The following is a 25472-nucleotide window of genomic DNA, read 5'->3' as shown; positions in this document are numbered from 1 at the left end:
CAGTTTCACTTTTGTAAGAAAACAATGCCCGCAATTAAAGATTTTTGGTGATCAGTTATAATCACCAGGTAACTCATTAGCCATGACAGCAAGTGTGTCTCCTTGCATCTTGGCCATAATGGACAACACTTTTATTTTTAAGGTTTTTGCTGAGGATCCCAGTGAGAATATCCAATTTAGTTGATTTACATAAAGTTCCTTATGTAAATAGCATTTGTTTGATAGTAAAAGTGAAAACTTTCATATACTTATTGTCTATTTATGCTTCCTATGACTTGCTTCATTGTCTTTTCTTTAATACACTATGTTCAAAGTAGACCCTCCTCATAACACAATTTGTTGGAGTTTAGGAATGGAGAGATTTTACTGGGGAGGATGGTTGCTATTTTGGCGCTGCTTGAAGTGGTCGACTTACTTGTTTGGGTGGAAGGACACTGAGCCCTCTTTGTAATACTTCTGATTCCTCACTCTCAGCACACATGCTGAAGGCAATCTTCGCTTTTGCTCTCAGAGAGGCCCATGGGAAAAGTCAAGTACTACCCACAATGGATATGTGGTCCAGTCAAGTGAATGCTGAGACTTACATGAAGGCTACCAGGAAGATGCAGTCTCATCTGAGTTCACATTGATAATGGGAGCCTGAACTTGTGGGAATCCTGCCACTGAAGCCCAAGAACGAAGTCTATAAAATAGTTGATGACCGTAGAGAAGTGAGCTCTGTTGATACAATTTGATTTTTCAAAACAGTCACTAAAGACTGCTCTGTCCCTGGACATTTTTCATTTCACCCTGCTGACTGATCAATTTAATTTTTGCTCAAACATATTTAAGCAGGATTTTCCATTCCCTGCAGCCAAAATGCACTAATCTACATATCAGGTCTTCAGTTTAGCGATAAATTTGTGTAGATCACTGTTACGTTGCAGATGGCATTTGCTTGTGTTTGATGGAGCAGATCTAACAACTTAAAAAATCAGTTATGGAATCTATCTCTGTTAGATTCAGCTTTTCTAAGCAGAACTGTATTTGAACTTGTTTCTGTAGTGTGTGTGTGTGTGTGTGTGTGTGTGTGTGTACACACACGTGTGTGTGTAAGTGGTCAGGGAGCACTGTTGAGCACCAAGTGGCTCGTGGTGACAGTTTCTAGTACTTGGCCAAGTGACGGGCTTTCATGTGAAGCTTGTTGCAACAGATGGTGCTGCTGGGCTGGATGTCAGTGTGAAATGGATGGCCACAGGATGTCCCAGAGGCTGAAATAAAGGTCTTGAAAGCAGAAGAGAAGCATTCATGATGCCCAAGTACATAAGTTTCTCATCAGATAGTTGGGAAACTTTAGTACATGTTACACGACTCTGAGAAGCTTTCTTTGAGATGTTTTTGACTATGTGGTAAAACAAGCAGTGAGTCAGCAACATGTTACTGCAACCCCTGAACTGGGTTCCTTTCAACAATCTAAATTTGATTGAGAAGGCAAGATCAATAAGATAAGACAGCTTGTTGTCAAGCACTGAAAGGTTGAACAGTCTAGGAGTTCTCAGGAATTTTAGATCAGATACAAAGTCCTTTTTTTTAAGAACTTGAGTTTGACGTGGGGCTTTGAAGTATGGGGCAGTCATTTGAAGCACACCTTGATGTTTCTAATTTAAGAAAACATTCACTTGGTTCAAGGCACTAAATTAGTGATGAGTTCAATAGAAACACAAAATGAGCAGAAGATCCAGAGATCTGGTTCTTGCACCATTGCCTTCATAGATATAATTCAATCCTTTACAATCCCTCTGCCTTTATTATTTGCCAAGAGAACCTGGTGATTCTTTCCCTTGACAAATAAGGACAGACAAATGTCTGCCTTCTGCAAAGCCAAAGTTCTTTTCCATTCTTGTTTCATCTCCCTTTTTGTAAAAGTCCTAAGAATAAATCTTAAATCTTTGGGTTACCTACAGTTTCAAAATTATTTTTGGCTATGATTAAGATATATCTTAGCACTTTAATAAGTTTTCTAAAATATAAGACATGAGACATGATCTTCTCATCTCTTATGTTACACACAAAAAAGCACTGACTATGAAATGAATGAATGAGATCCCAGGGAGTCCATCGCTTGCCAGCTGTGAGGCTGAGGCTTGCTTTCACCATCTAGTTAGAAACCTCCTAAAGTTCTTCAGGCTTAAATATGATAATATATATGGAGGCATTTATCTTTTCTAATCCGCCAAAGATAGATAAGGTGGAACTATTTTAGCTGAGTGGACAGGCAGGACATGTATAAAAATATCATTAATAAAGCAGAGTAGCAGATGATGAAAAGGTTGTGCAATATTGTTCGAGCACTGAGCATGTACCAGGCCATGTGCTAAGTGTTTTATGTATATTATCTCAAACCCTTTGTGCTGGTGGCGTTGTAATGCAAACAAAGCTTTTTTTTTTAAGTTTAAAATTCTAAAAATATAGAAAAGTCATTAAAGCACAGATTTGGATTTCTTAAACATGTGAATTATAGATTTAAATATTCGTTCTAAAAGAAATGGGGTTTGGGGACCAAAACCAGGAGGTGGCTGTAAATGGACCAGAAAGTTTAAAGTACCCGTAAGGGCTGGCATTGTGCTAGACATTGTGGACCAATCCATTCATTTCAGGGCCTCTGTCTGTATTTTTCTTTGTGAACTGTTTTGCTGAATGTCCCATCACCCTTTGTCAAGATGAGGTCCTGTTCATCCTGTGTGCTTTCACGCCATAAATGTTTTAGGAACTCTCCACAGACTGGCTGGATTGTCTGTTAGGGCTGTGAACAGATTGTGTGGGTGATGAGACAAGTAGGAAAAGACTCAGCAATCAAAAACAGGGGGAGGAAAGCTCTTTCTCTGTCTTTCAGAATGGAGCTTGGACACAAAGAGGACTTCGTTAATCATGCCTCCTTTGTAATCAGAATGGGGGAGGTATTTATCTACACCACTACTTTGTGATTCTGTGTCTCGTCTTGAGTTAAACCAACTGTGCAATAGCTAATCGAGGAGTTAAATATTTCCCAGATACAGCCAGGTGAATCAATTTGGTAAAAGAGTGATTCAAAAGGCAAGTCAAGTGTAATGCCAGACCTCTTTAGACATGGTTCTAGCCTCATAAGATACCCCTTGTCCCACATTGCATAGTTGCAGATTTATACTTTGATGATGAAAATGTGCTGTGTGTAGAGAAATGGGTAGAGAACCCCAAGACTTCAGAGTTTTGGTGAGTTTTTAGGATTCAGTCATTTTGCACTAAGTCCCTAAAACAAACACTGAATGGAAAGGCTAGCATCTTATTTAGTGAGCAACTTCAGACAAGTTCTTGATCTTTCTGTAAAGGGTTTCTGAGAAATCAAAGGAGGATAATAGTTTGTGCTACCTACTTGTAGGTGTTGTACAAAATAATAAAACTATAAGTGTTTAGAGTGATGAAGAAAGACATAGGGACATTTAAAAGATATTTATTTATTTTTATTGGAAAGTTAGATTTATAGAGAGAAGGAGAGAGAAAAAAAGATCTTCCATCCTCTGGTTTACTCCCCAAGAGGCTGCAATGACTGGAACCACGCCAAACTGAAGCCAATCCAGAGCCAGGAGTTTGGCCCAAACCTTTGGGCTATCCTCTACTGCTTTCCCAGGCCACAAGCAGAGAGTTAGAAGTGAAGTGGAGCAGCCAAGATATGAACTAGTGCCCATATGGGATCCCAGCACATGCAAGACAAAAACTGTAGTCACTAGGCTACCACACTGGGCCTGGAAAATTCTTTTAACTGCTATACATATTAAAATGGGAAAATGAGAGCAGTTCTGGGGAACAGTGGGTACAGTTACCACCTTGTACTGTGAATATCCCACATTAGAGAGCTGATTCAACTCCCAGCTGCTCCACTTTCAATCCAACTTCCTACTGTGACACAGGGGAAGCAGTGGATAGTGACCAAGGGCTGGTCACCTATGACCTATGCTGAAGACCATGCTAGAATGCCTGGCTCCTGGCATCTACCTGCTCTAGCCCCATCTCTTGTGGCCATTTCAGCAATGAACCAACAGATAAAAAATACTTTGTCTCTCTCTTTCTCTTTCCTTGTCTCCCCTTCTGCCTCGAAAGTAAATAAACAATCTTTAAAAAATTAAGTGGGACCATTAATTCCTGTAGTTTTTGTTGTTGCTTTTATGGTAAATTGGTTATTGTGTACCTTGATGGAAGTTGACTTGTAACAATTTTGTGTTCTAAGACATTTTTTGTGACAATTGGTTTTCCAAGACCAAAGTTTGACATTAGACCTGTCCTATTGATTTATTGGCTCTAATGCTGAAAGGTTTCATAACAAAATGTTGGCTTAAGACAAATAAAGAATAATGAATGCAAAGGCAATATTAGTGTTTAGAAAAGGCCTTATCAACTATTAACCTGACTATTCTCTAGCTGCTTTGTTGTATGTTTTGTTTTAAAAATTAAATGGAATTTTCAAACCAAAATATTGGAAACTGGTTGTGATTTCCAGGAACCAGAAGATCTTAAGTTAGAAGACAGTATGAAGAAATGATTCTTGGTCTTTTTATAATCTTGCTGCTCTATTCCCTTCTCTCTCATTCTTTAGTTTTTTTTATTATTTATTATATGATGCAGTTTCACAAGCCCTTTACCTCTCCCCATGTTCTTTCCCCCCACTGATTTCCCCTATATTATCACAGTAGCATAGACGTTTAAAAACAGTTATAAGTCCATCCTTCCTGCTTTTTAGGTGTATCATGACATTGTAGGTATGGACAATGGCAGTCTATCATTCCATTGTCAAGATGTATTTAACTGTTTTTTGGGGAGTCCATCTTTGATTTGGAAGTAGAGATACATACTGCCTTTTTTCTTTACATCTTGATATGTACGTGCATATGTGCTTATACATGTATTGATCTTATATTTTACACTAAGGTTGCTTTTATTAAAGTGAACATATTGTTAGCTCGTACGCACAATCAAGTCTTCTTTTCAGAATAAGTTTGCCTCCATAAAGCTAAAGTACCAGACACAGAGAGGCACGTGGGAGGTTCTTTCATTCCAGCAGGGTAGGAACAGGAGCAGGAGTGGAGGAGGAGAGAACAAGAGGAAAAACATCTCCTGCCATGGTGGCAAGATGGGGCTTCAAGGGAATTGGTAGGACGCCAGACAAAGGAGAAGGGGGAGAGCCAGGCAGGGAAGCCACAGCATGCTCGGGGGAGAGAGAGGAAGAGAAGGAGGAAGAAGTGGATAGTAGGGTAGCTGTGAGGGATTCCAAGAAATGGATATGTGGGTCATACAGTAGCCCAATTTTCAGTTCTCTTAACAGTCTCCATACTGAATTCCATAGTGGTTGTACTAGGCTACATTCCTACCAAAAGGGAAGGAGGGTACCTTTGTCCCCACATCCACATCAATATTGCTAGTAGAGTTCTGGATGTAAGCCAGTCTCACTAGAGTTAAGTGGAACCTCAATGTGGTTTTTATTTGTACTTGCCTGATAGTCAGGGTGCCTGACCATTTTTTCATATGTCTATTAGCCATTTGAATTAATTATTTTGAAAACTGTCTATTCATTTTCTTTGCTTATTTTTTCACAGGGTTGTTTGTTTTACTGTTACTGAATTTCTGAAGCTTCTCACAAATCCTGGATATTAGTCCTTTAACGTTTATGTAGTGTGCAAAATTTTCTCCTATTGTGTTGGTTGCAACATTTAGTTGATCGTTTCCTTTGCTCTCTTTTTATTTATTTAAAACAGAAGGAAACATGTTTCTCCAAGGGTTATTTCCTTGTATCTGGTCTCATCTAAATGATATTTGACCCTCCCCCAGCCCGGGTAATATTGGAATATACCTCAGTTATTATAGGGATGAGCAGTTGCTGATGCTTTCTGGCCAATGAAACACTACCTTTCTCTTTCCCATGTATGTTTTCAACAGGAAATCCAGAATTTATCTGTTTTTTTTTTTTTCTTTTGAGAAACAGAGATGGGAATTCATCCAGTCCCATCTCATCCAGATTGCAGTTTTCCAACTGAGGCAGCCCCTTCTGCTAGTACCTTTCTGTTCTACTGTTAGATTGTTCTTTAGGCTGCACTTTAATTTTCAATTCTGTTGAACAACTATAATAGTTAGATGCTCTTATCATTCAGTTGGAAACCAGGTTCTATTATTAAGTTATAATCTCCACTTTTGAGTCCTGTATTTTTGCTGTTGGAATAATCTAGAACATGTGCTTCCTTTCTAGATGGTGACCTTTCACATTATCAGTGCTATCATTTCCCTCCTTTGACTTTTTCTTATTTGGATGAAATGTCCCTTGTCTCATTTAGGCTTGTTACTATGCTTACTGTATCTTTCTGGGAATTGTATTCCCACTTAAGGTAAAGTTTACTTTTGCTGCCATAGCAACCAGTTACTGCTTATTATTTCTCCTTAGAGGAAATCACTATTTTCCTGTTTTCAGTAGAAATGCCTTGAACAAAGACAGCCTTCCTGCTGGTGGTCAGCTTAGTTCTATCCCGTAGTGTCATCATTCTTACTTGCAGCAAGTACATTTCTCATGCATTTCTGTGTTAGTTTTTACTGTAGGAGAACTAGCATGGCCTAACACCACGAGACATTGTGGAGATTGCTTACGTTCAAGTCTTAGTTCACCCACACTTAATAGCTGTGACTTTGGATGAGTTATTTTCATTTTTTCAGAACCTCATTTTACTCATCTCTACATGGAGATATACCTCTTGTCACTACTATATAAAAATGAAAATTAATCCAGTTAATCTCTAGCCTAACGTGTAGCACATAAGAAATATCCAAGAAATGGTAGTTGTTATTGTCAACTGTAATTTGCAAGTGACGGCCTAATACAGGTAGGCGGCCTAACATGTAACAGCCCCTTATGGCTATAGATTGTTGGGAACATAGAATGCTGCCGTTGCAAACTTTACAAAGGGATTGTCACAGGATGGCCTAATGGAGAATGAATTTTTCTTATAAGCTTAAGTGCTTGGGATAAAACAGGAGTTGTCAACCATTAGTGATTTATCTACAGAAGCAGGTATTTGGCAATATCTGAAGGTAATTCTTTTTAGGACTTGCTGTGGGAGGGTGAACGATGCTACTGTCAACCAACTAAGTGGGTAGTAGCCAGGGCTGCTGCTAAACAGCTTTAAGTGCACAGGATAGCACCTCCTGTATCAGTTATCCTGCCATAAATAGCAATTGTATCATGGCAGAGAAATCCTGGGGTAGAAGGGTGTGGGTAGGGCAGCTAGCAGTACAGTGAGGGAAATGTCAGGCATAGCTTTTGGTAGTGAGGACTGTAGCCTTCGGAAAAACTACTAAGAGAAAATGATGGTCTGAAGGAGCTATTGCTCCAACTTTACATTCTTGCACCAGAGTCTTTTTAAAAAAGATTTTACACATTTATTTTCATTGGAAAGACAGATCTACATAGAGAAGGAGAGGTAGGGAGAATGATCTTTAATCTACTGGTTTACTGCCAGTATGACCACAATGGCCAGAGCTGAACTGCTAACCCCAAACCAGGAGCCTCTTTAGGACTCCCACACAGGTGCAGGATCCCAAGAACTACAGTTGTCCTCCCCTGATGTCTCAGGCCATGAACAGTGAGCTGGATCAGAAGAGAAGCAACTAATATGGGATATCAACATACGGGATCCATCTACAAGATGGATGACAAACCTGTTGAGCCATGGGGCTAGCCCTGTACCAGAGTCTCAACATGAGTTTGCAAGATATTGGCTTTTCCAGTGTTCCCCAATACATAATAAATCCTAAGGTTTACGTGCTATTTTTGAATTGGTTATTTTATTTTCTATATTCTCCCACAGTAACATATGATTTAGTTAAGTCAGTCCTCTAGAGGTGGTTGTATCAAACAAATAGACATAGGTTGATTTAAAATGATCTAAAAATTTCTGTTCTTTATTAGTACTACCAATTGTATCACTAAACTTAGTGAAGGGGACAAATGATGTGTATCAATACTGTTAGAAATTCCCTTTTTCTTTCTCATCTAATCTTATTCTTCTAGCCTTTTCTTCCAAAATCTCTTCATCCTCCCCTGATAAAACTCCTCCCTCAGCCAAGTCACAGGCTGATGGGATTAAAACCAGCACCCATATGGGATCCTGGTGCATGCAAGGTGAGGACCTTAACCACTGGGTTACTGCGCTGGGCCCCTACTTATTTCTTTATTCACCACATACAGTAAAAACACACAAAGAATATCAGCAGTATTTGAATTTGTGTTGAGGGGAAGAAGAGAAGTTGTCACTGAACAGGCAAAAACCAGAGATTTCTTTGTGTTTATATTTGCTTAGCTGTAATTATTTTATAATGATTTGTGAGATGATTGTGAGTAAAAGTGTTCTAATCCTATTTTGCTAAAGAAGAAACCAAGGCCCAACTCTTTGTTCCCTACCACAGCAGGCTGCTTAGGATAACCCTAAGATATGTATCACAGAAAGGTAACTTGGATGTTCAAGTTAAAATGTTAATTATCTCATAGCTTGGATTGTGCACAGAGAAATAAGAACAACCTCTGCTTTTTACATCCAAGAAGCAGACCTTCTATTTCCTTGAGTGTTGATTAACACATCACTTAAGGGAACAGAACAGGTAGTATGTGTGTGAGTGTGTGTGTGTGAAGTAAGTAAATAAGTGACTTTTCTTTATTTGTCTTTATTTAGAAAGCAGAGAGACAGGGAGATAGAGAAACAGATCATCCATCGGTTCACTCCCAACTGCCTTAGGCAGAAGCCAGCAGCCAGGGACTCAAGCCAAGTCCTGCAGGTGGGTGGCAGGGACACACATATTTGAGTTATTACTGCTGACTCCCAGAATAAGCAATAGCAGGAAGCTGGAATTGGAGGTAGAAGTGGGATTTGAGCTCAGGTACCTTGATAGGAGATTTTATGTCTTAAGCAGTTTCTGAAATCACTGTGCCAAATATATGTACCCTAGTGAGTATGCCTTCATCTTCTACTGATTGTTCTTCCGTTCCATTGGGTTACAGCATCTTTGTCAGTAGCTAACATTTACTGAGTGCTGGTTACATGCTAGGTATTATAGTCAACATTGTTTTTAAAAAAGCTATTTTTCATCTACTTGAAAGCAGAGAAAAAGATATCTTCTACCCTCTGCTTTACTTCCCCAGTGTCTTCGACAGAAGGGACAGGGTCAGGCAGAAACCAGGAGACAGGAATCTGAATTACAGGAGTCTAAGCACTGGAGCTATAATTTGCTGCCTCCCAGGAAGCCTAGCTAGGTAGCTGGATCAGAAATGGGGAAGCCAGGACTCGGATCATAACTCTTATTTGGGATGTGGATGCTCCAAAGATCAGTCTAACTCATGATATATGCCTGATCCAAAATAAGTGGTTATTTACATTAATTTCTTTATCCTCATAAGAAACCTATGAGATGAGTGAGTACTCTACTTTTTCAGAAAGGAAACTGCTGTTCCATAAAGCTGGGTGAGTGACTCATGAAACTGTTAAAGTAGCAAAGGCAGTACTGGGATTTGAAACCAAACGTTTCTAAATCCAGAGGTCAAGATTTGGTAGATGCCTAGAGAAGGAGTGAATGCAAGTCTTGTGCTGCCATGTGTTCATTATTTTCTCTCAGGACATAAACACTCTCAGGAGAGTAATGTGGATAAAGTTTGAAAAAGATTAGGAACTGAACAGTTTCACTGAAAATTTGAACAAATGTTATGGATTGATGTCTCACTAGCAAATTTATCCAAGGTGCATGTCTTGGCCTGGGGCAGTGTGTATCGTGATTTCCACTTCTGAAAACTAGGCTCAGCTCTGATGAGCTGATTTCTGCTATCCTAGAGAACCGAATCTGGACATGATCCAAGTTATTTCATTGTATTGGAATGTCTTTGTGTGGTATAACTCTGAGTTCATTAGCCATTGGGTGAGAATTTTGCTGAAAATTTTTCATCAGACTCAAGTTCCTTCAGTATATGTTATGGGGCACATTAGGGCCTTTAAAAAGTCCATGGAAATAAGAATTAAAAGGTAAATTTCTTTTGTTACCAAAAGAAAATATGAAATTTATGAGGGGTTTTCTCATAATACACATTTTAGATAATCTTTTTAAAGACACTTAAAAATTTTTGATATCAAAATAAATAATTTCACTTTTCATGACCATTTTGAAATGCCCTTGTATGTTACTATTCTGGATATATTGATATGGAGTTTTAGGGGTGGCTGTGGCTTGCCTTTGCCTCCCGGAATGTGTTTTTGGTCTCATCAGCTGAAAGACAGAAAATACTCAGAACCAGTTCAGTCTCCCATAATGTTAAAGTTGACTACAAACTCTTCGTAGAAGCAAATTTCAAAAATTGTCACTATTTTTGTCTGCCTGCTATCAGTCATGTGTCTGTATAATACTTTTCTTTTTTTAAATTTATTTTTATTTATTTTCTTCATAGGAAAAAGCAGATATACTCAAAGAAAGATACAGAGAGAAAGATTTCCATTCACAAATGGAACTCAACAGCCAGAGCTGTGTCGATCCAAAGCCAGGAGCTAGGAGCTTCCTCTGGGTCTTGCGCATGGGTACAGGGTCCCAAGGCTTTGGGCTGTCCTCAACTGCTTTCCCAAGCCATAAGCAGGGAGTGGATGGGAATTAGAGAACCCAGGACAAGAACCAGCGTCTACATAGAATCCCTGCAGATGCAAGATGATGGCATTAGCCACTAGGCCATCGTGTGAAGCCCTGTAGATTACTTTTTATACTGTAGACTTGAGGGACAGTGTAAGACAAATTCATTTTGATACTCAAAATGCAATATTTGTATCATGAATTGGTTGACATAGGAATATAAGAACCATAGCATGTTACGCTTCGATCTGCAATTTCAGTGTTCTGTATGGGTGCTGATTCTAGTCCTGACTGCTCCACTTTTCTTTTAGCTCCCTGTAAATGAACCTAGGAATGCATCAGAAGGTGTCCCAGGTGCCAGGACTCCTGCATCCACATGGGAATCCTGAAATAAATTCCTCGATCCTGCCTGCTGGCTGCTGCCTTCAGTCTGGCCTAGTCCTTGCAATTGTGGCTATTTGGAAGAGTGAAGCAGCAAATGGGAGATTTTTTTTTCCTCTTAGTGTCTCTTTCCATTTCTCTGTGACTCTGACTTTAAATAAGTGAAAAATAACTTTTTAAAAAAAGCTTCCAAAGTATTTGTGGGAAATAAGATTCAATTGGGCCCGAAGTGTGAGATGGGGCAACACTGACTCTGCCAGTCATAACTATACCTTGATGCATGTAAGCCATATGTCTAGTGATGGTTTTTAAATGATACCCAATAGGTGCTTGATAAAAAATTTGTTAAGTAAATCTAGTACAACTTGAATGTGTTAATTGTGACCCCAAAACCCTGAAATGTAGATAGTTCCATTCAGGTTTGAAAGCCTTGCAAATTTAAGTGCATGTGTTTCACGCTGCAAATGGGAATAAGATGAGGTCTCTCCCCTGCAGAGGTTGTAATTTTGTACGGTTGAGGCTGTATGCTTGCAAATAGTAAAACTCTCTAATAGGGACATTACATAGGTGCTATGGACACCAAAGGAAGTAATGATCATTTATTACTAAAGAGAAAATAGAGAAAGTTACAGAGGTGATGTGTTGTAGATATTCAACAAATTGAAAGAGTTGACAGTTGGGCTAGAATCCAGAATGATGCAATGCTAAAATAAGATAACGATTGCATAAAAATTGCACTTAATATTGTCATTTAAATGGTTTTCAGAAGCCACCATTTTCCCAAGAATGTGAATATGAAGCTTCGGGTCACTCTTAAAATTATCCTCTCTTTTGAATTCTAGAGGATTCACAAGTCACAAGGGTGTGCCTTTTCCTTGAATAATGAGTGAAAGGAATACAATCATTCTTGGCATTTGTAAAATCCCAGATAAACTCTAGAATAGGTTCGGATTGCTCTTAGCGCAGCTTACCCTTTCAAACCTTTAGAATGCCCTGTATTTTTGGTTCCTGTAAGAATTTTCCTCTGTTTAGCTGAAACTGGTCAGAACACAGAGTCAAACAAATCAAAGGCCTGTGTGCTTCACCCTATTGGGCCTTTCATTCTCCATTCCCTAGTCTGCTAAATGCACAGCAAGTCCATCAGTTTGGTGTCAGTGAGAGAAACTTATATTTAGTTCAGTCTTTTATCTCTTGAGTTACTTCCTCAATGTTTCCACAGTGGAGAACACACCCTTTCCTGAGTCAAATTGTACCATGATTTGCCTACGTGATTTGCCAGAACATTCTTCCTTAGGCTGAGATGAAGTTAGTCTGCCTGTCTCAAATTCTGCCTACAAGATCTACAAAAAACGCTTCTGTGGAAGCAGTGGCTTTTGCAGTCAGATATTCTGGAGGCTGGCATCACTGAAACTTTCTGTTGAAATACGAAACTAAAACAAGACCTCAGCAAGACCTGGCAGTTTGAAATGTATTTAGTACATTTTCAGGAGCCTTTTTGCCCACCACCCCGCATCTGTGCCGTGTCTCTGACTGGGGTCTCCCAGATAGGCTGTCCTGCTGGTTCCTCTGGTGGTATCCACCCAGTGCACACTGGTTTCTTGTCTGGGGACCTTCAGCAGGCTGCTTCTATGGCCAGTCTGTTTCAGACATCCTCTGTTTCGCAGTTTACTTTCAGGCCATTCGAGAGCACTGGCAAACAGTGACAGCCAACAAGTAAGTAATATTTGAGAGGCGATGCGGGACATTGGAAGGAGCCAGGTCTGGGCTCCCGTATTAGCTCTACCCTTATTTGTGGGACAGTGGGGATGTTCATGACTTCACCTGTTTAAGATCAGGATTAGATGCTCTGTCTTTGCATGAGTACATTGTTACCCACGTAGGAGTTGTTCTTTCTGATAATCGCTAATATCAGTGACAGTAAAATCTCTGTACTTTACAGGTGCCTGATAATAAATTATTATTCCCAGGAGTTGTACATTCACAGTGCAACAGGAAGTTCAGAAGAAAGTAGCTGACAGTCTCTTCTTCTGGGAGATTTATTTCTGGGGATTCCTAACCCTAGAATTCTCATACAATACCAATGCCAGTGCTGAGTTGGAGGAGAGTCAGTTCTCCGCCTTTTTGTTATTTCCACTCCCACAGCTCTGTCCTAGCAAGGGTGGAGACTTCTCCAGTTGCTTTCAGAGAATTTCTACACAAGGGCTGCTGTGCCCTCCGTGCTGGGTTTATGAGATCATAGCCCAAGGTAGTAAACTATAAGATGCTGTAATTCCCTTTCCATAGGTGGTCTTGGCTGTGTTCCACAGAGCCTTTTGGCTGGAAGGTTGCTGATTTTTGAAGCACTGGCACCAAGTCAGAAACAGAGCCCAGGGGCCTGACTTGCCGAGCGGTGAGAAATAGCATCAACCGATGAGACATTGGGATTTTCTGTGGAGGTCTTTAGTGCTCACTTCATGTGTATTTAATTTTTGCTGTTTTGAATACTTCTAGAGTGATGCAGAAACAGTCCTCGCAGGCACTTTTCTGGGACAGAGGTTAGAATTCATAATTTGTCGTACTTCTGTCAGGCTTCTCATTTAGCTTCTCTGCTGCTCGACACCAAAGTTCAAGGCCAGCTTTCTAATCTGCATGTGAGACACTGGATTCCTACTCCAATCGCCAAACATCTAATGGTTGGCACATTTTATGGGCTAAACCTCTGGCAAGATCCTTTTTGTGCATTTTATTATTTTTTTCAAAAAGACAAAAACCTGGCATCAATTCTGAACCTAAAATAATCTCATGTTTACCACAAATTTTTGAATACTATGTAAGAGCTTGGCTCAGTGTTCCAAAGTACTCTGGGTTTTTTTCCCCTCTTCGTTCCAATGTTCCTCAATTCCATGGGATCGAAGCCAAGCAAGTAATGCAAGCCAAGTGGTGTTGCTTATTTGCTACGTAGATTCTGACAAATGCAGCGTGATTCTTCTAGTTTTCAAAAGTCTTACATCTTTAGCTCAGCAACAATTGAGGTTGTAGGCCAAGTATTTAAAATCCTCATGCCTATGATGCAAACATACAATAATTCTCACTATTTTGAGTCAGAATGAATGTCTAGGTTTACTGCAATTTCTTAAACTTTGCTATCAAAATGTCTATGCTGTTTTCATAAGTTTCTTTTGAAGGAAACTTTTAAAAACTTTACGTACTTGAAAAGCAAGAAGACAGAAAGAGAGGGAGAAACAGAGAGATGTTCCATCCCCTGGTTCACTCCTCAAATGCCCACAACAGCTGAGGCTGGACCAGGCTGAAGCCAGGAACCAGGACCTCCCATCGGGATCTCCCGCAGGGCTGACAGAGCTAAAATACTTGAGCCATCATCCCTTGCATCACAGGTGTACAAGGAAGGAGCTGGCTGGGAATGAGTGCAGCTGGGACTTGAACTGGTGCTCAAGTCCCAAGTGGCCGTTTATTCCACAGTGTCCCAACACTGGCCCCAGGAACTATTTTTAAATAAGTGTTCAACTTTTTATTGTGACTCTTTTTTTTTTTTTTAGAATTTATTTATTGTTATTGGGAAGTCAGATTTACGGAGAAGGAGAGACAGAGAGAAAGATCTTCTATTCTGTCATTCACTCCCCAAAGTGTCCGCAATGGCTGGAACTGAGCTAATCTTGAGCTAGGAACCAGGAGACTTCTTTGGGTCTCCCACATAGGTGCAGGGTCCCAAGACTTTGGGCAGTCTTTGTGCTTTCCCAGGACACAAGTAGGGATCTGGATGGGAAGTGGAGCAGGGAGGACATGAACAGGCATCCATATGGGATCCTGTCACATGCAAGGTGAAGACTTTAGCCACTAGACTATTGAGTCTGGCCATGACTTTGCATTTAACTCTGCTTTGTGGAGTGTGTTTGTGTGTTTTTGTGGCATATAATACAGAAGAATATTTTCTCTTATTAAAATTTTTCTTTCCTAGAAAAGATGTTAGCATAATTAACTACTTACTGAGAATGATGGCAAGAATGAACTGCGTTTCACATTCCAAGGGCATAGTGATTATAATAAGCCAAAAAATTTTTTTCCAGGTCTAGTTTCTGCAGACACACTTTCAGTTCTCTGGTAATTGAGAATACATCATGAAATAATGTCTCATTTAGTCATCTAGTAAGATTTAATTCAGATGATTGAAATATTGGAGAATCTCGTCTTCAGAGTCAGAGGGAGAATGAGTGTCTGAATATCCTAACTGCAGAGCAATTTCAGTAAAGGGATTAGGAGACTGAGTAAGTTAATCCCTAAGCAGTAAGTCAGTTTAATGCAAGTATTTTCACTCCTTACTCTGAATATTTTGCAGTAGTAATTCTAATGGACATTTTAAAACTTAGACACATGTCACGCCAGATACTAAGGTGTCTTTTTAAGAAACGATCTTGAGTTAATGCTAAGCAAAATTGGCTTAGGGAAGCACTAGTTGTCTAAGATCTTAACTGGAGAATATGATCTGGCAGCTTTCACCCCATAGTATATTCCGTATGTTTCCTTTTAGAAAGAATTAAGACTTTTGAGCCTGAGAAAAGTACAAGGACCCTATGAGACATCCAATTGAGGACCTTTAAAAGCTAACTTCTAGAAGCCAAGGTTCTCTTATGTTATCATTTGGAGTTTCTTGAATTAAAATTGTGGTTAAAGAAAAAGCAGGAATTCATCTAGTTCCCTTCATTTCTGACATTTCCCTTCCCTTCTTCCTCCTCCATGCTATGTACGTGATGCACATCACAAAATCCTAAGCAGGCTCTAAGTGTCCAATGTATTTCATGTAATTTTTCATTAAAGCAAGTGTAGATGTTAAGATACATAAAAGGTAAAGCCATTTTGGACCTGCACATTTTAATTAGCTTTTTATAAATATTAGTTGTAGTCAAATACTGGGGTTTTTCTGTATATTAGAAAGTGATTCAAAAAGTTGTATTTTGTTAACTGTAACTTAGTAAATAAAAAGAAGTTATTAGGAAAAAAAAAAACCCTGACATACATATTGAGTCATTTTGTCTCATAGTTTAGGTGAAGGTTTTGGGAGCTTACATTATCCAGCTATTGTTTTGCGTTCTGCGCTTGAAGATAGACATAACCCAGGTAATTCCTACAGCCCTCCTTAATTTATGCTGTTCTTTTTAAATTCATCTATTAATAATTATTTCTTTAATAACGGTCTGGTGCACACGTGGTGCGGTAGCCTACTGGCTAAAGTCCTCACCTTGCACTGGGATTCCATATGCATGTTGGTTCATGCTGCTTCCCATCCAGCTCCCTGCTTGTGGCCTGGGAAAGCAGTTGACAACGGCCTAAAGCACTGGGACACTGAGCCTATGTGGGAGACCTGGAAGAGGCTTCTGGCTCCTGGCTTCAATTGGCTCAGCTCCAGCTGTTGCGGCCACATGTGGGGTGAACCAGTGGACAGATCTTTCTCTTTGTCTCTCATCCACTCTGTATATCTGACTTTTCAATAAAAATAAATAAATCTAGTAATAATGATAATATAATAATAATAATAATAATGTCCTGGTGTAATGCCTCAGTGGCTAAATCCTCAATTTAACATGTTGGGATCTTGTATGGGCACCAGTTTGTAGTCCTGGCTGCTCTGCTTTCCATCCAGCTCCCTAATGGTGGCCTGGCAAAGCAGTGGAGAATGGCTCAAAGCCTTGGGATCCTGCACATGCATGGGAGACCTGGAAGAAGCTCCTGGCTGCTGGCTTTGGATTGGTTCAGCTCTGGCTGTTTTAACCTCCTGGTGAGTGAACCAGCAGATGGAAGATCTTTCTGGATCTGCTTTTCTTTATAAATCTGACTTTCCAATTTAAAAAAATAAATATTTTTAAAAGTTGAAAGAAAAAGATTTGCTTATTTAATTAAAAGATAGAGTAGAAGACACATGGAGAAACAGAGAGATTTTCCCTGCATTGGTTACTCCCTAAATGATCATAATGCAAGGATTAGATCAGTCTGAAGCCAGAAGCCTCGAACCCAGTTCCGGTCTCTCATGTGCATGACAGTCACCAAAGATGACCGCCATTTTCTGCTGCTTCCCCAGTGGGATTAGTGGGGAGCTATATTTGTAGTGGAGTAACCTTGATGTGAACGGGTGCTCATGGGGAATGTTGGCATTGCAAGCATTTGATTAACCTGCTGTGCTCACAATACTGACCACTTATAACTCAGTTCTAACAGCCCCAAATATTTTATAAAATAATGTGGAGAATAAATAAAATTAAATTACAAAACATAGTTAAAGAAACCAAACATTCACATTTACAGAAGTGCAGAGATGATGGTAGCAGATTTTTAATGGAGGCTACACTTTAACCTCCCTCTTGAGACAAGAAAAAAGTATCTGCTAGCAACTGCCTGTACATTTTAAAACCAATGTGTCACTTTTTGTTAGCTCAATGATGTAAAACTAAAATTATCTAAGAGATTTCTGAAGTCCTTCACCATTTTTACTTAAAGTCATTACTTTTCAAATTATGGGGTTCTGATTATTAATGCTTGTAAACATGAATTACCCTTTCAGCCAGTCTGCTCCCCACATTTCTTCCCCTTGTAGCCCAAAGCAGATTAATCTCTAAATATCATCTTTGTTGTAAGGCAGACATTCCTCTTCTAATTTAGAAGGCTGTTATTACCTGATGATTGAGACTTCAAAGGCTCTTTGAGGCCCGGTGGCAGGAATAGAAGGTGGGGCTTGCCCATTCCCATCCAGCCACACTCCGTTCCTCTTTCTTCCAGGACATCTTGTGTCTGGTCTTGTAACTAGCTACAGGGCAGAGATAGGGCTCTGAAAAGAAAATATTCACCCAAATAAAAATCCTTTGTTACGTGTGGGTCTCTCTAGCATTCATTATTTACTCTGGAGTGGAGCAGAGATTCCAGGGCGTACAAGGCATGCACCCTGATATAGCTGGTAATGGATGGGGGAAACGAAGCAAAAGTAGGAGCAATGATGCATTTGCACCTGTTAAACAATTTTCAAAAACCTTTAATAATCAAACACGGTCATGTGCACCAAATGTGATTGTTTTAGTCATCCTTTGATCTGCTGTTTGCCATTCCTCAGAGCCTTCCCTGCTTCGCCACCCTCTTCCCTCTGCCAGCTGACAGACGTCTGTTCTTTTTCAAGGCTAAGTCATGGAAACAGCCACCCCAGGCCTTTTTACAGCAAGAGCATCCTGTGTAAACCTCTGTTGGAGCAGTTCTCAATCAGAATTCAATTGTTTGGCAACTTCTTAGCCCCCCGCACTAGGCTGTGTGAGTCTGGCACTGTCATTTGTCCCTGACTTTTCGTTAGCAGAGTGCCCGCACTGTAGTAATACTCATAGGTCGTTGTGGAAGGAATCATTGTTATTTGCAATAAAAGCGAAGAGATAAATAGTCTGTACTGCTTTAAATGGAGACCGTGTGTCATGTCAGCATGTTGTTTTAGTTTTATTTTAGCTTTTCTCAGAGGCAACCAACTCTTGTATCTCTCTCTGTCCAACTCTTTAATTACAGGGAGCAGAGGCTAATGATTTGATGTTGACTCAACTTTGACATGATAAATGTTGGTGGTTGGCTAGATAGTAATTTGTAAACTGGACAGCCATTTAATATGAGATAACAGGAAGCTGACTGGAGTCGATGAATATTCTCCAAAAGAAGTACAGGTTTAGTCACTGTTAACTTACATTTTTACTCAAAATTACATTGCAATGGTGACTGGAATTTTTGACTCATTCAAATGCATTCAGCTTTCCAACCTTCTAAACATCCAACTGTGGCTTTTTCTCAAAGACTGTCAGGTTAAATTTAGCATTCACTATACCTGACGTTTATTGCCTGTTTTTCCCTTTGTTTCTATATTCCATTTAACTGATGAGTGTTATATTAATTTTAGCACCTGCTGTGTCTAGCACATAGTAAGCACTCAAGATTTATTTGGAAAATGCAGTTTGAGCCTCAGTAATGTATGTGATAAGGAACTACTTAACTTTCAAAGAGGCTTCATGTTGGATTTGTGCATTCTTTAAATGTATAGTATCACATTTCACAACTCAAGTACTTCAGTGGAGAAATGGAGGCCTGATTTGACCAAATTATATCATATGCATCTTCAAGTACCACAAGTTAACCCATAAACATGTACAGTTATATACAATTAAAATCATGTATTTAAAATATTTCGATTTGGGGAATGAACCAGCAGATTGGAAGAAAGATCTCTCTTGGTTACTTGCTCTCTCAGGGCCGTTCTTCATTTCAAACATGTAAATCAATACACTTAAAAAAATGGAAAATGTATTTTATGCAAATGCATATAAGAAATGAAAAATATGTGGCTTAAGCTTGACATTTAATTGAGAGCTGAACTTAGTAGACCAACACTTTCAGTGGGGAACTTGTGGCTTTAAATTCTCAGTGGTGTTCTAACCTACCACAGTTAAACCAATTCACATTGACTGCTTCTGTTAAATTCTGGCCAAATTGTTTTGCCTACCAAGTTGCACTGATATAAAAGCAACATTTGGCTCACTTGCTTTCAATTAAATTGTATGCTATGGATGGGTGGAGGGGACATTTTTAGTGGGTGCTGAGGCAGCTGTGTGATATTGCATTACTAGTATAAGAATACCAAGTACTGAATATTTTTAGCTTTTACCTGAGCAAATATGACTCAGTTTGTTGACCTGAATCCTTCAATGCCTTAAACACACAAGCTCTATTAATCCCTAGAACTACATTGGTGACTAAGCAAGGCCTTCATTAAAAATACCTGTTTGATAGTGGCTTGTGGCCTGCTCAAAGGTTGCAGCTAATTTTAACTTCCTCCATTTGGCTCTTTTTACTGCAACAAAATCCCTCACACTTTTATTTTTAATTTAAAAACAGGTTAGATTTTAAAAAAATTTTTATTATAGACACTGTTTTATGAACTATGTAGCCAGTTGTAAGTTTGGCTAAGCTGATGAAAATACTTTATATAGAAGGCAACAAGTTATTCGCTGTAACATTTGCCTAATGGGCATTCCACCCAAACAGTTGGGCACTCACGCTTAGCTGGAGTTGGAAGTTTGTTCTGAACAGTAAAGTGGCAGGGGAAGGGGAGGTTTGCATATAAGTATCAGTGTTTGAATATCAGTGCCTCTGTTTAGTTTTTCAAGCAATAAATGTGTCTTTCCTTCTGAACAATACTAGAAAACGCGAAATGTACTGATTTATCTTTTAAGTTACACAAAAAGGTATTGGGACAGGAGGAATAATTCACTCAAGCAGAGGAAAATATTTGTTCTCACAGTATAGCTAAAGATGCACTTGAGACTTCTCCAAGTTCATTGCATGATCTTTATGAAAATATTAGTATTCTTGGAATTTTTTGTTTGTGGAAGAAACACTATACTAATGAAAGAATGAAAATAATGCAAGCTGCAAGCAAGGCATGTGTTCACGGCATCCATTAAAAATGCAGACTTTCTGCCCATAAAGTGTTCAGCCCCTCTGTTATTAAGCTTGGAATGTGGTTTTGGAGCTTAACAGAGGAGCTTGGCTAGTTCTTTTTCCTTTTGGCCCGAGCAGTGAGAGACTTGTTTTTCAAATGGGAAAAAGAAATAAAGAAATGACAAAAGTTATGTTCATTTTGGAAGAATAGCAGTTTTAAAATGCAGTAACTATTTTCTGCTGCAAATAGTTAGGTTGTGTGTGGCAGCCAAAAATGGAATTCATGACTTTTGTCTTACTGTTTATTTCTCTGACCACATTAAAAGCGGTTCAGTTAAATGTGCCATTTGGTCTTTCTCATGTTGGTGGGCTATTTAGCTGAGTCAGGCTAGCAAAAGTTTGATTGACTCATGTTTCTAATAATAAGTCAGATGTCTGATTTTAGATGGATTAGCTGTAGAAAGACTTTGTGATAGTTGTACAGTTTTTAGTTACAAAGAAAAATTTCCGCAGCGCAGATAGCAATGAGTCCGTGTTGCCGTGTTCAGCATCAATCAGAGGGCTTTGGGCTAGAATTTAGGAGTGCTGAGTTCTCTGGTTTGTATAGCCTTTGTCCCAACTTTTTACAAATGTACCATTGTTTTAGTACTCAAATTTTGCCGTAAGTTTAAATATTTATGAATTGTGGTATTCAACACTGGAAGTAGGGCAAAATGTTAGCAATTCACACTTTGTTTCCAAAGTGACTCTCTTTTGGCTTTGCACAATCTCCTGGTTATTATCTGATCTCTGTTATTCAAGATAATTTCTGCTCAGAAAACAGTGTTTCAAGTACTAGCTGCACAGAATTAAGCGTATTGAACCACACACATAAGTCATACTTTATAACTTTTTCTTTCACTATTTTAATGGGATAGTTTTATGGATATGCTTTGAAACTGTACTGTACTAGGAAGACCTGTACGAAGAAAGCTATGAAAGTCTGCAAAGAGATCATTGTACTTGCTCCTGAACTGACAGGCTAGTATGTGGAAAAGAGCAGATTTTACAGAGATCTGTGCTGGCTTCCATCAAGTGAAGATCTGTTAACTGGAGCCTCACGTCTTAAGTCAAAGCAAACTCCCACTGGAGCAACTATTATAAAAAATGAAATTATAAAAATAACTCAAAATAATTACAAGTGACTGTTGAATTTAGAGACAAATAAAGCTAGTCTTCCTAAGCGTAAAAGCCTAGGGAAAAAACATTAAGGAAAAGATGGATCCTGTAACAGTATGTAACTTCTGTATTAAAATATGCTATGGGCACTTTCAGGTAACAAATCGAAATATTTACAAAAATTTGCAAAAATATTGACCAAGTAATCTCATTTTATTTTTTCTTATTTTTTAAAGATTTATTATTTATTTTTACTTGAAAGTGTTATGGATAGAAACAGAGAAATCTTCCATCACTGGTTCTCTCCTCAAATGGCTGCAACAGCCAGATCTGAGCCAGTGCAGATCTGGGAGGAAGGAGCATCTTCCGGGTCTATTCCGGGTGTATTCGGGGGACCAAGAAGTTGGGCCTTCTTCTGCCTTCCCAGGCCATTAGCAGGGAGTTGTATCAGAAGTAGAGAAGCTTGGACACAAACCAGTGTCAATATAGGATGGCAGTGTCACAGGTGGAGAATTAGCTTGCTATGCCAACACATTTCCCTGAAAGTTCATAATTAGTTTTTTTTTTTAAATGATGAATTTTGGTATGCATGATAGACCATTTTGTAATCATGTAGTATTTTGACTATATAGAAAAATCTAAATTTATATTATTGTTAATCTTAATTTTATGCTTTGTGGAATGTTCTGGATGCTTTTCATGTGTTGTATTGTTTATATATACAGAGAATTACAGAGCTCTGATATATAATGATTATTATCCTAAGAGAGGATAAAACCAATACTTAGATAGGCCTAGTAATTTGCCCTAAACTTTCTTAGTATGGATTAGTAGGGCACTAAAGTAAATGATAAATGGCAGAGGTAGGGTTGAAACCACAGGAATTGCTTCCTGAGCTGATGTTATTTAACATGTGCTACCTAGCTTTTTTAAATAAATAAGATGGGGCAGGCATTTGGCCCAACGGTTGGGCTAATGCTTGGGACACGAGCATCCTGCATTGGAGTTCTTTTGTTCAAGTCCCAACTCCATTCCTAATGTGTACTCTACAAGGCAATAGATGATGGCTAATATACTTAGGGCCTTGCCACTCACATGGGAGACTTACTGAGTTCCAGGCTACTGCCCTGTACCTGGCCTAACATCAGGCAGTGTGTAGGCATCTGGGAAGTGAACAAATAGTTGGGAACTCTATGTGGTTACCTGTGTGCCGGTGTTGTGGTGTGGTGAGTTAAACTGCCTCTGCAACATCACGTGCTAGAGCATGGCTTCAGCACCCAGCTTCTTCGCTCTGAGCTATCTCCTTGCCAATGTGCCTGAGGATAGTGAAAATGGCCAAAATACTCAGGCTCCTGCATTCCGTGTTAGACAGCAGATGCTGTTCTGGGCTCCTGACATTGGCCTGAAACAACCTTGGAAATTGTGGCCATTTGGAAAATGGAATGGATGGAAGTTACTTTTTCTATCTCTAACTCCCTATCATTGTCTTTCAAAACAATAAATCTCAATAAATAAAGAAGTATCAAATAATGTATGATATGACCTTACTTTGTAAAAACAGTTTAATATTCATATAAAAGTTAAAAAAATTTCATTTGTATATACATTTTTGTCTAAGACACTCAAAGAAAAGGCAGGTTATATTTTGATATATTTCCGGCAACAGTTATTTCACTCTAGTGGGATTTGAGTAAGTGCTGTTTTAATCTTAAAGCTTTTATAGCTTGCATTTTTTCAGTTATGATCATGTAACTATTTTATAGTCATATACTAATGTGAATTTTTAGTTTAATTAATTTATTTGAAAAAGTGACAGAGAGGATGCACACACACACACGCACACACACACACACACACACACACCCTAAGCCTCCTTCTACTGGTTCACCCATAAGATGGCCACTACAGTCTGAACTAGACCAGGCTGGAGCCAGGCACCAGAGACGTTGTCTGGTCTCCTGTATGAGTGGCTGAAACTCAAGAACTTCAGCTATATGCATTAGTAGGAAGGTGGATTGACCACAGAGCAGCCTGGACTAGGGCTAGGTATTCTGGTACAGGTTATGGGCTGCCAAAACTAGCTTCACAAAGCCAGTCCACATATGGTAGTTTTTTCATGTTATATATTTTAAATTTGATTTCTATCTTGAAAAGTAAGGCTCGTATTTGATCATTCCTTTGGAGTAGCAGTCATTGTTTGGGTTTCTGCCATCTGATACGTGCCTAAGTCAGGTCCGTGTGGTTCTTTGCCTCAATCAAGAGCGGTGTTGTACAATTTTAGAGCAAAGGGGAATGTTAGAGATCAGCTGTCCTGATTCTTAATGAGGGCCCTAAATTGTGCTTAATATAACTGATTCACTAGCATAAAGTTGCTTCACCAGGCTTCAGACTCAGGTCTTCCAATCTCTGTAAAAGCCAGAACACCCTACGCTTGGGCAAAGGCCGCTGAGATGCTTGAGTCCTGGACAGTGGTGTGGAAGGAGGAGCTAACCACACCACATGGTAACAAAAGTGTTCTTTGGGGACCCAGCACAATAGCCTAGCAGCTAAAGTCCTCACCTTGATGTGCTGGAATCCCATATGGGTGCTAGCTCTATTCCTGGCAGCCCTGCTTCCCATCTAGCTCCCTGCTTGCAGCCTGGGAAAGCAGTCAAAGACAGCCCAAACCCTTGGGACCCTGCACCTGTGTGGGAGACCCAGAACTCCTGGCTTCAGATTGGCTCAGCTTCAGTCATTGTGGCCTCTTGGGGAGTGAAACATTGGATGGAAGATCTTCCCCTCTGTCTCTCCTCCTCTCTATATATCTGCCTTTCCAATAAAAATAAAGAAATCATTAAAAGATTAATTAATTCATTAAATTAAAAAGTGTACTTTTAAAGGACAATGGTGGAAAACAAAATGGGAGGGCTTGGGTGCTTGGGGATATTTAAAATCCCCTGGAGGTTTCAGTACTTCTACTGGAGAGAAGTAAGAAGTAGGATGAACATTAAACAGGAATGACTTCTTCAGCAATGGTTTCACTAAAATGGAAAACCTTTTTCTTTTCAGCCCCAGGACCCACGACAGCAGTGTCCTATCTATCAGTGAAATGTGTGGATGTCCGGAAGAACCATCACAAGACCAAGTGGTTAATGCCTTGGGGACCTAATCAGTGTGACAAGATCCGTGACATCGAGGAGGCAATTCCAAGAGAAATCGAAGCCAACGACATTGTGTTTTCTGTCCACATTCCTCTGCCAGCCATGGAGATGAGTCCTTGGTTCCAATTCATGCTGTTCATCCTGCAACTGGACATTGCCTTCAAGCTGAACAACCAAATCAGTAAGTGTTTGCCCTTCTTTGACCTCTCGGGCCCCAGAGAATCTGCTGCTTCAGGTTCTTTGGGAACGCACTTTGGGAACAATAAAAATGCTGGCAACAATTACATGAAGTTGTTTACTGCTGACTTTCACCCATCTTAACCATTTTATCCTTCCCAATCTGCCCATGAGGTGGGTCTTATTAAGATTTCATTTTTGAGGTATAACTCTTGACACCACTGAGGTTGCCTAAGATCAGAAGATGAATGAGTGGAAGAGCTGGGATTTCTGTCTCAAAGCTGCTCTAACCAGCAGGCTCCATCACCTCCCTAATACCAGAGCAAATCCCAGGGAAGGCCTCGGGGCTTCTGAAAGATTCTGTGCTTCTATTTATCTTTTAAATTTTTTTCATTTTTATTAAATTTTTGACTATCATTACATAGTTAATTAGGGTAAGAAGGTTCAAGGGCTATAGGAAAGTGGGTAAGACTATTATTTTCATATTGTTTTCTTCATGTATCTGAGGTAAAGTGGGAT

The 25472-nt window shown here is 39.4% G+C and overlaps 1 protein-coding gene across 2 annotated transcripts in view; it reads left to right on the top strand.

Moving 5' to 3' along the window:
• The window catches only part of WLS (Wnt ligand secretion mediator), a 111140-nt gene that overhangs the window by 18646 nt on the left and 67022 nt on the right, over positions 1-25472 (top strand). Inside the window, exon 2 of one of the 2 annotated variants that reach the window (XM_040987204.1) lies at positions 24685-24957. The exons of the other annotated variant lie outside the window; for it this stretch is intronic. Coding sequence (XP_040843138.1) covers positions 24685-24957 — 273 coding nt within the window. The remainder of the gene's footprint in view (positions 1-24684; positions 24958-25472) is intronic. 2 annotated transcript variants of the gene reach the window in all.

The sequence above is a fragment of the Ochotona curzoniae genome, unplaced genomic scaffold (assembly GCF_017591425.1).
Source record: "Ochotona curzoniae isolate NIBS_2020 unplaced genomic scaffold, NIBS_Ocur_1.0 contig_4612, whole genome shotgun sequence".
Taxonomy (NCBI): Eukaryota; Metazoa; Chordata; class Mammalia; order Lagomorpha; family Ochotonidae; genus Ochotona; species Ochotona curzoniae.
The sequence above is the reverse complement of the archived record's forward strand: the minus strand, read 5'-3'. Positions and strand labels throughout refer to the sequence as shown.